Source organism: Otolemur garnettii, unplaced genomic scaffold, assembly GCF_000181295.1.
Source record: "Otolemur garnettii isolate 467f Iridium unplaced genomic scaffold, OtoGar3 scaffold00055, whole genome shotgun sequence".
Taxonomy (NCBI): domain Eukaryota; kingdom Metazoa; phylum Chordata; class Mammalia; order Primates; family Galagidae; genus Otolemur; species Otolemur garnettii.
This window is the reverse complement of record NW_003852450.1, coordinates 8,828,199-8,839,251: the sequence shown is the minus strand read 5'-3', so window position 1 is coordinate 8,839,251 and position 11,053 is coordinate 8,828,199. Positions and strand designations below refer to the sequence as shown.

General features: G+C 38.9%; 1 protein-coding gene across 2 annotated transcripts; it reads right to left on the bottom strand.

Moving 5' to 3' along the window:
- Positions 1 to 5,282: 5,282 nt before the first annotated feature.
- On the bottom strand, positions 5,283 to 10,426 carry ZNF281 (zinc finger protein 281). Of its 2 annotated transcripts, none has more exons than XM_023514596.1 (2): positions 10,314 to 10,426; positions 5,283 to 10,091 (listed from the first exon to the last, which is right to left on the bottom strand). In XM_023514596.1, the coding sequence occupies exon 2, from the start codon at positions 10,071 to 10,073 to the stop codon at positions 7,374 to 7,376; it is 2,700 nt and encodes an 899-aa protein (XP_023370364.1). In that variant the 5' UTR covers positions 10,074 to 10,091; positions 10,314 to 10,426; the 3' UTR covers positions 5,283 to 7,373. The 2 variants fall into 2 exon arrangements, with proteins under 2 accessions (XP_023370364.1, XP_023370365.1); XM_023514597.1 differs by having other exon boundaries at positions 5,283 to 10,087; positions 10,314 to 10,420.
- Between the last annotated feature and the right edge of the window lie 627 nt (positions 10,427 to 11,053).

Sequence of the window (11,053 nt, the reverse complement as noted above, 5' to 3'; positions counted from 1 at the left end):
ACAAATTAAAATTTAATTTTGCTTTCATATATATTCCTACGATTCACCAGCAGTAAACCACAGGAACCCATTATGTCTTCCAAACGTATCTATTTCAAATCTTTAAGGTCTTTTAAGTATATAACCATGGTAAACATGTCCATTAATATTAATCTCCTTAGATCCTTTTTCACTCTGGCTTTACACAATTGTCCTTCCTTCTCTTTCAAAGACAAATCTGTCACAACTGTTTTAATAGCTTTTTACACTATGTTCAATACTTACAGGATTTTTTTACATTTCTTCAACTAAATCCTAGACTATCTATGTTAAGTGTTATCACACCCTAAGTTTTTACTTACTAAAAATAAGGGACAACTTACAAAGTTAGTGCGTAATGGTTTTGAATTACCTTCGCAAGTTTTCAGAACTAAACCTTTAGATCAAATTACCAACATAAACACTCATAAAAAAGACACAGCTAAATAGTCCAAATGTGAATGAACATAGAAATGTGTATGCTATCTTAATAGACTTCATAAACAAGAGATTAAACACTGGAAACTCTTGGGGTTATCCCTCAAATACAAAGGAATATAACTCCTCAGTGATTTACTTGACAAACAACATAATCCTGAATATATTAACACAATATCACTGAAATATTTACAGGTGAAAAGCAGCACAAGATCAATTTTGTTTTAATGTATTTATGCAGTGCTCTGAACCTTGCTTAGTTTTCTAATGTGCTTATTACGACTGAACAGAATTTACATAGTGGGCCTATTATGCAAACAATTTCATAATTTTTATTCCTATACCTTATTTACTGGCAAGATGAAAACTTCAGGTCTCATCTTAGTCTGCTTTCTAATCTATTCTCGGCACCTTTGTTGTTTGGGCCACTAAGTGAAAAACAGCAGCCTCAGAAAGACTCTTTGCAGGCGGCACCTATGGCTCAGCGTGTAGGACGACGGCCCCATATGCTGAGGGTGGCGGGTTCGAACCCGACCCTGGCCAAACTGCAACAAAAAATAGCCAGGCAGGCGCCTGTAGTCCCAGCTACTAGGGAAGCTGAGGCAAGAAATCACCTAAGCCCAGGAGTTGCAGGTTGCGCCAGAGGACTCGGAGATAAAGTGAGATTCTGTCTCTAAAAAGAAAAAAGGAAGGGAAAAAGAAAGGCTCTTCGCAGTTCCACCATGAAACAGATCACGGTCATGGGTTATCTATTCACGGTCCACAACGATACCCATTTACAGTTCTCATTATCCTCCAAAAAGAAGGAACTCTCTTTCAAATGTTTGCACTTGGCTTCCTTGTAGGAAGAGCCTAGTTTATGCACAAACAAAACATAAAATAGTTATACTGCTGACTTTGTCATTCGATTTTGCAATCTCCTCTTTAAAAAAATTAATCTGAAAATGTTACTTCCAGACTCTTCCAAACTGTTTATCCTAAAACTCAATATTAAAACTTCAGCGCCCATTTAAAACTTTTAATTTTCTAATAAAGCTTATAAAACAAGATTCTTATCTAATGTAGAATAAACAAATTAGCTAGTCTGGGGTTAAAATTGAGGAACACTTTACAAAGCAAAATGTAAAAAAAAATTAAGAGTTCCAACTTTTTACAATCACTCACACTTTTCCTTTGTCATAATACGTGCCCTTATACACTGTACTTGTAAATTGATTTCTTGGTAAATGGAGAATGTGGATTTAGAGCTTTGGTCTTAATTCCTAAATTCTGTGCATGTTCACATATCACTAATTTTGACGGCGATTGCTTTGGCAAGAAAAAAGTTATTTGAAATTCTTACCAACCAATGGAACCTGTAATGAGTACTAAAGAAAAATCTTAATCCATAAACACAAAGATTAGCCATCTTTTTCCTAGATTGGGAATGTAAACAGAAGTTCGCCACAGTTGTCTGTTAAGAGTTATTTATTAATTGTTCCACAATAGTTCTAAAGTTCAGAACAAACCAAAGTACTGAAATAAGTCTTAACTGAAAGAGTAACAATACATGAAGAAGAGTTCTCCAATGAAAGATCTTTTAAATTCTTTTAGTTACTTAAATTCTCCAGGACCACTGTCTAACTGTAAGTACATTTGTATTCCCGATTTTCCTTCAAAACTTATCACTTTTCTTCTCCATTCTCAAATATCCCTTGCTTCCCTTAACATCCAACCCCTGCCTATTATTCTCTTTTTCTCCACAAATACAGAAAACAAGTTTTCCCCTTTACAGTATAAGGTCCAACTCATTAAAGTTTTCTCCAGCTGTTTATCTGCACTTCCCAAGAGGTACCTATTTCAACATGTAACATACTTCCCAAGGCTTATCTTGCATAGTACATTTTAACCTAGCTAGTCACACTCAGGCCATATGAAGTAGTCTTAATGTTACTAAGAACTCAACATTATTCCCCAGGTAAAAAAAGGTGCAAAATGGTTGTGGGTTTTTGTTCACTTTTGCAAGTACTTCTGTGGGAATCTATGCTGTGCAGCTAAAGAACCAGTCATTGACTATAATTATCACACACTGAGAACACATCTTTGTTGATGGGAAATACTGAATCACTGTAAAGTCCAGCACTTGTATGTTAGTTTATTATCAGATGAGAAAGTGCACAAAGAATTATAAAATCTATCCAACTCATTATTTATCATAAAATTCTACGGCTTTTTTAACCAAATGTATTCCATAAATGCTAAGTAGTTAAAACTCTAGACAAATAAACTTTTAAAAGTACCCCTAATATCTGAGGATCTTTAGTTTAGGCATTAACTTTCTAATTATTTGCACAATAAAACTTCAATATTCAGGCAATCTTCGAAGACAGGAATTCTTAACCTGGGATCCGCAGCTGAGAACTTTCTTGAGGGCTGGGGATTGGCTTATAAATTATCACATGCAGATGCAACTCTGCTAACGTATGGGTGGTGGAGGGAACATCAATTCTATCAGCTGCCCAAAGAATCCATGACCCCAAAAAATGTTATGCAATAGTACTTCCCTGCTTGAAGGAGCCAAAGTTTCAAGACTTTAAATAGGATTCAAGTTAGCCACATTCAAGTACAGCCAATGCCTGTTTTTAAAAAGCAAATACCCCAAAAAAAGTTTTTTCAAAAATTTTTTTTGAGACAGTCTCAAGCTGTCGCGCTTGGTAGAATGCCGTGGTGTCACAGCTCACAGCAACCTCAAACTCTTGGGCTTAAGCAATTCTCATGCCTCAGGCTCCCAAGTAGCTGAAACTATTGGCACCGGCCACAACACCCAACTGTATTTTTGTTGTTATTATCGCAGTTGTCTTTGTTTTACCTGGCCCAGGCTAGTCTGAACACGCCAGCCTTGGTGTATGTGGTCAGCGCCCTACCCACTAACTAAGCTACGGGCGCCACCATAATGTATGTTCTATATGGTAAATATCTCTTTAAAAACCAATGTCTCACAGAGGACTTCAGATTTTTTTGATAAAGGTTAAGACAACACAGAATTCATGATGTTGCCTTCATGCTAACATTCATTTTAAATAATAAATGAAGGGCATAGAAAATATAACAAGTAGAACCCAACATTTTCCCTCAAAATCTCTTCTTCATCTCACAAGAGTGTAGAGCAGACTGGCAAACCACCATGGATCTCTCCTCTTAAATATGAGGAGGGATCCCATAACAAAAATATTCGTGGAACATTACTGACATAACCTTGTGCAACATGATGCATGGATCATATCATAGCACTAACAAGGAATGTTGCATCACATTTAAAAAATGAAATCCTATCATTACATATCATGGAAAATACAAAGATCATAAAAATGCAGAAAATGAGTCTTCAAAAACGCTACTACTCTAAAAATAGAACTTTGAAATTCAGAAGCTATTTTTTTCCTAAGGGAAGTTCTGTTTAACAAGAACCTATGAAATTGGAAGGTATGTGTGAACTGTGTATGTCCTCATGAGGTCATACTGCTCCAAATGTCACCCACTTCAGGCTTAAATGCTACTACTGGCAAATAACACGAATAACAAAAACTTCTGCCTCTCCCTCTCATCTGATTAGTGTAATACAGAAAACTAAATTGAGATAGAAATATTTGTATCACTGCAAATTTTTTAAAAAACAAGAACTTTTAAGGCCAACTTTTTCCCATTTTTCTGTTCTAATTACTGAACTATCTCATAAATTATTGATCAGCAATCATTAAATTATGATAGTCCTTATTTCTGAATTAACAGCACATAAAATTCAAAGCATTGTTTCCTACTTCATACCATAACATCTTTAAAGTACAGCTTTAATTTTAAAATGCTTTAAAATTCAGATACAGGCATTCCATACAAGGGGAAAAAAAGGCAGATGGATGGGTTAAAAAAATATTAATCAGTTAGAGCTAATCCAGGACAAGAGAAATAAGTCATTCATGCAGGGAAGTCAAGAGTTAGATTTCGATGCAGAATCAGTGAGATTCTGCTTAGCAGTCTTGTTCAAAAAAATAACCAAATCTATGGAGTAACTTTGGCAAAAAAAAAAAAAATCTACATTTCATTTCCTTATCAAATGGATCTGTGAGTACAGATACTTCTCTATACAGAAATCCATCTTACACTTAACAGAGATCATTTATTATTTACCCAACAATATTATCAGCAAAGACTCAAGGACCTACTCTACCCTATCTGTAGCCACTAAATTTCAAAGCACAATTTTCTCACAAGCTACAATTTCTACTCCAACTTTAAAGGTTAATTTATTTACTAACTTTCAGATATCTTTTCAGAATCTTCAATATTTACATAGTTTAGTGCTTTCCTTCTAATATTTACACTCAACTTTTTTAACATTATCATACTTTAATAGTACTTTTTCCTATTAAAAATGCTCAAGACCATTTTTATCTAAGTCATATAATCATCTTATTACAACGTTTTTGAGGCACAAAGGATGTACCTAGAACCAAAAAAATATCAGAATCTGATTGGAAATCAGGCCTTAATAATCTCTCTGGAGTAATATTTAGGATGGTTCACCCAATTTCAATAAAACATTCTGATTTACATAATATTGAATCTCTATTCTTCCATAATATCATGCACCTCAAACACAAAATGTTCAACCCATTTTCAAATAAAATAAACTGTAGAAACATAAAAGTACTTACATTTTAAAAAAAAACCATAAAAATACACGCCCCCCCCCATTGCAAATTACTTCACTAATGTAACTATTTTATGAAATGTTAACAAAAATCTGAGAAATGTGACTGGATATTAAGTAATATCTCCTTTTTAAAATTTTGTGATTAACAGGACTTTTATTGGTAGTAAACTAGAGCAAACAATCAGAATAATACATATGCAGTATTCAGTACACACAATAAAAGTTAAAGAAATTCAAAACCTGTATAAAACAAAAACTGGAGAAAAATCATACAGCTTAAGAGATACAGTGGTAAAGGTCCTCTCCATCCTTTGATTACAGCTTGTACTCTGTACCCAACAGAACTTACCGCACTTACTGAAATAAGAAATACAGATTTTTTTTTAGTATTAAGTGTATTTAAGAGGATTTAAATACATTTTCTATGAATCTTGCAATGACAAATTAGGTGACCCTTTAGCTACTAAAGCTAAAGGGAGGAAAGTGGGAAAAGGAAATTAACTAGTATTTTGTAACCATTTTTAATAATTTCTTATTTTCCAAACACTGCTTTTATAACAGAAGTGTTTTACACTTGCACAATATTAATTACTTTATTATACATGGAAGCCTGTGGTAGGCCGATTACACAATAAGACTGCAAACAACCAGTGGTACTTTTCTGACGTCAGAAGAGTACATAAGACTGAAACATCACCAAAAGTACATAAAAAAACTCATCAGCATAAACATCAAAGTACATTAAAAAATATAATCAGGAAAAAAATACAATTGCTAAAAAGCGGTTTAGAGCAGAGCCACTGCCTATCAGTAGCTTCAAATGGCAATTAGCATTCATAGCAAGTTTTGATGACTTTACAAGACCCCTGTACAATACTGACTAATGCACCCTTTTAAAATGTACATTAAAGGCTGCAATTTCACAAAGAGGTTCTGATGTCATTACTATACACAGACACATTCTTATCCCTCACAGAAGCTATGTCACCAGTTGGAATTACATCCTTATTAACATCTGTAACTCTGAGTATATGGGGTTTTATTATACACAGAAATCTGTAGGGTGTTTAAAAAAAAGAGTGGGAGTTGGGGAAGTTTAGTCTGTTTTGTATTTGAATGCCGAAAGGCATATAAAAAGCATAATGAATTACCTATTGGAATGTAAATGATTCTAAAATTGAAACTATCAAGATCGAGAAAAAAAAATAAGGGCCAAAACTCTAAGAAAGAGGATAGGTTAAGAACAAGAACAAAAAAAACAGAAGTTTAGGTAATATGTAATAGCACAGACAAGAGAACATTTTTAAGTCATGTATAATAAATAATGTGTACCCCAAATTTCAATAATATAATTCCAACTTGAGTTCTAATACTGGCACCAGCCAACCACTTGGGCTTCAACACTGTACTAGATGTCAGTAGAATTGCTTAATGCAATTACAGCCTTGTTACAGTTGGGATAAAGGGTGCTTTTTTTTCTTTTATTAAAGCTATCATTCCAGGCTTTGATCAAAGATCCAAGAATATTTGTTCTACCAGGCTGGAATGAACGTGGTTTGGAAGTTCAGAGTACATTTAAAAGCTGCAACAAAATATAGGTAGCCAACAATCTCAGAATTTTGGATCAGCCCAGATGGAGATAGCAATCTGAAATGTTTTCGATCCCTTACTTAAATGACAAAAATGTATCCTATCAGCCCAGATAGAGCAATTTGAAATGTTTTCGATCCCTTACTTAAATGATGAAATGTATATCATACTATCTGTAAATTGGATATTCCATTACAGTGATAACGTACAGAATTCCCATGCGTTATTACACTTTCCTGAGAGTAAAGCAATTAGAATAACCTTAATCCTAGCAACAAAGTTTTTTTGTTTTTTTTGTTTTGTTTTGTTTTTTTGTAAGGTTTTTTTTGTGTTTTTATTATTTTTTTTTGCATTTAAAACATTTGGGCTATTCCCTGACAATCTATACATGTAAATTTGATTGCTAAACATTGTCACTTTGAATGTCAAACTATTTTTAATCTATTGATTTTGATTAAAAATCATAATACAAACAGAGCTAAAATCACACTAACAAAATAAACTAAATATGAAAAGTTGCATTGAAAGGGCATTACATTATTCTTAATAGGATCGTGTAGAAACATTCCAATGGCAGTGTTCTCAAAATAAAACAAAATTACATTAGAAGACCCCCAGCCTGGTCACTTCTGGGACCTTACCTGTAACTCTGGCTGGTGGGTGTCTTTACTCTTGTACTACATGGCTCACTTACATCAGACATCATATTTGTATACCCTGAGAAATCTGACACTGAAGTCCTTACTCTATGGTCCACTTCTCCATTAGAGTTAGTGATAAAGGTCATTGGCACCCTGCTGCCCGACTTAAACTGAGAACCAAACGCTTGTGCAAAGTTCTCAATCTGGTATGTTGTTCTAGGCTCTATGTCTTTCTGAGGGTCTATCTGGCTAGCTAACTCCTGAGATGGAATCTGAAAGCTTGTAGAGGTCTCTAAGTTTTTCTGTTGTTCCTTCTGGCTAGTCAATTTCTGAGATGAGGACTGGAAGGCTGATGAAGTCTCTAAGTTCTTCTGAGAATCTATCAGATCATCCAGCTCCTGGGAAGGTGTCAACTGCTGATGTGTAGCATCCAAAGCAGATAAATAAAGACCTGGCTGAGATCCAAACAACATCCCAAAAGGAGGCTTTGGCAATGAAGATGGCAACACTGAGGTAACAGATTGGCCGAAACCACACTCCAAAGGAGATGTAGTGTATATTTGTTTTTCTGGAAATAAAGTGTGGTTGTGGAGAGGTGAAGACAAACTGACAAATTGGAAACTATGTCCAAGAGCAAAACTTGCATTAGTGGATTTTTCAATAGCATGTTGGAGGTATTTGGAGTATTCATGCAACACATTTGCTTTATCATTTGAAGGTGTTTGGGTGCCTGGGCTCAAATTTTCTTCTTGAACCAATTCTGAGTGTTCTCCTGAGGTGTGTAAATCCACACGTGGTTCTGTTATACTGAAAGGATCCTCTTTCTGGCTTTCTGACTTGTTGGAATATTGATCTAAAATACTTTGTAAAACTTCATCAGGAATTCCAGACTTGTCATGACAAGACTTAATTTCAGCATTTAGAGCTGAAGAGTCAATAAGTGACAATGGCGCTTCACTGTCCAAAACGCTGACACCTGCAGACTGAATGACAGACTGTTGGGAGACCATGTGTCCCACATTTATAGAAAAGGCACTGTTGCTGCTGGCAGTTGGTAAATATCTTCTTTTCTTTGAAAACTGCATGGCATCGTCATAATTACTACTTATTTGACCTTGTTTGCCACTTGTATTTTGGAGAAGACTAATGGTCTCCACACTATTATTTGATACGATCCCAAGTGAGCCACTTGGTTTCCCAGACAAGGATTTCTGCCCAACTATGTCTGGTAATGGTGACACAAAATTAAGGTAGTTTTTATCTGTATTCTTTCTGCTTCCTTTCTTAAAGATCAATTTTGGCACCCTTTTCTGTAGTTCATCTATTCCAGTGCCAATTATGCCTCCACTGGAGGACACAGTAGGCATTTCTACTGAGTAACTCTGCATGTTTATATTATTTGAAATTTGTGATTCATTTGCTTTACCAGTCTTATGTTCCTTGTTTTCCATAGCTATGCTTTTTGACTTTGTTTTTCTCCTTGAAGAACTTGAATTTCCCTGAGACAACACAGCCAAATTACCCATATTGTTATGGTTTGATGACCCAGGTTCCGCACTAGCGGCTCCTTTAACTATGACTTCACCACATGTGCGCCTGTGCTTCAACAATCTATCAGTCCTTGAAAAATACTGTTGGCAAGTGTCACACTTATATGGCTTTTCTCCACTATGTGTCCTCTTGTGTCTCTCCATATGGTACTTCTGAATAAACTTCATGCTGCACTGATCACATCCAAATGGCTTCTCTCTGCTATGAATTTTCTCATGTCTCTGCAGTAGGTATTTCTGAATGAAACCCATACTACACTGGCTGCACTGGAAAGGTCTTTCTCCTGTATGAATGAGGACATGTCTCCGCAGGTGATAGGAGCTTCTGAAAGCAGCACTACAGTGATCACAGATATGAGGTTTCTGACTTGGGGAGAGGATGGCACCTTCTCCATCTCCAACCAAAGAAGGTTTGGAAGATGCACTTGGCTTCCTCTTGGCTTTAATTCCCTGAGATTCTGGCTTTGGCCTCTTTGCCTTCTTGACAATAGTGTCCTGCTTTGGCTCCTCGTTGCCATGGTGGTCATCAGTCCTGCTACTGCTGCTGAGTAATACGTCACGGTGGTGCTGGGCTGGTTGCTGCTGGACATGCTGGTGGAGAATACTGAGGTCCTGGATGACGCTGTGGCTCCCCCCTTCCCCGCCTCCTAGGCCTGGAGATCTCTCTTCAGCCCCAGCGAATAGACCCCCAAAGTGGTGGTGGTGATGATGGTGGGACTGTTGCTCCTCAAGATCCGTGGGTTTCTCCTGTTTGATGCTAGCCAAAGGCTGCATGAATCCCCAGGAGGTCCTCTGCGAGGGGAAGGCCGCGGCTGACGCCGCTGGCTCCTTCTTGAAAGTCATGTCCGGGGCTGGTGGAGGGGGGGGCTCAGCGGCCGGGGCTGCGGAGGTAGAGGAGGGTAACACGCACTGCGGGGGAGGGGCGGCCGGCCGGGTGAAGCTGGTGACCGGGGGAAGCCGGTGGTTGAACATAACCATACCCTGGGGAAAGGTGGGTTCCATCTCTGCCCTCCTGCCGCCGCCGCTGCCGCCGCCGCCGCTGCTGCTGCTGCTGCCGCCGCCGCCACTAGCACAGCCGCCTGAGCCGCTACCACCGCTACTGCCGGTACCACCGCCGCCACTCAGGAACCCACTGCCGATTTTCATACCCCGGAGGAGGCCTGGCTGAGGAGAGGAGGAGGAAGAGGGAAGAGGGAGGAAAGGAGGTGGAACCGGGCCCCGGGCCGGGACCACAGCAGCGCTCAGGACCCCGCCGCGCCGCCGCCCAGACCGCAACGCGCCCAGCACTAATTCTCAGCCCAGTCGCCTCCGGCACTGGCACATATGATCCTACGACTCTTCCATGGGCCTCGCCCTCTCTCTCCCAGACCCACCGACAACACTTACGGGTCTCGCCGCCGCCGCAGCCGCCGTCGCCTCCAGTTAATAAAAATAACGCCGTCCTCTCCACAATGGAATTAAAAGCCTCCCCTCTACTGCGCAGCCGCGGCGCGGGGTCTGCTGGGAACTCCCCGACCGGGCCAGAGGGGAGGTCTGCGGCACCAGGGCGCCTGCGCCACGGCTTCCGCCCGGCCTGCCTGTCAATCACCCGGGCGGTTGGGCGGAGGCGGAGGGGCTAATTCGGGAGGGGCGGGGATTTGGAGCCCTGCTAAAAAGGGGCTTCCGAGGCGAATAGGCGCGGTCGGTGGCCTGTAATGAAGGAGATGAGAGTGGTTGAGGGGTTCTGGGGGAAAGGCGCTCGGGAGTTGGAACTCGAGCGGCGGGAAGTTATGGGAAATCTTACTGCAGTGTGGCGTGGGAGATGCAAAGAAAAGGAGACTGGAGGAGAAGGTGGGGGAAACTGAGGCATGAACATTATAAGGCTTAACTTCACGATTTGTAATCCAGGTATTGAAACAGAATCCAAACCCAGAAGTGAATCATTTAGGGGACTTTAGGTTCTATCTAAAAGCATTCAACTCCAAATGCTCAACATTTATTGATATAGATTATTTCTGTTATTCCTTTTCGTTTGGAAATGCTAATAATGGACGCGTATCCTTTGCATTTATAGGAGGAGCCTATTTTGAGACCGCAATAGTGGTACCGTTGCAAAAAAAAAAAAAAAATTGTCTTACTGCCAACCT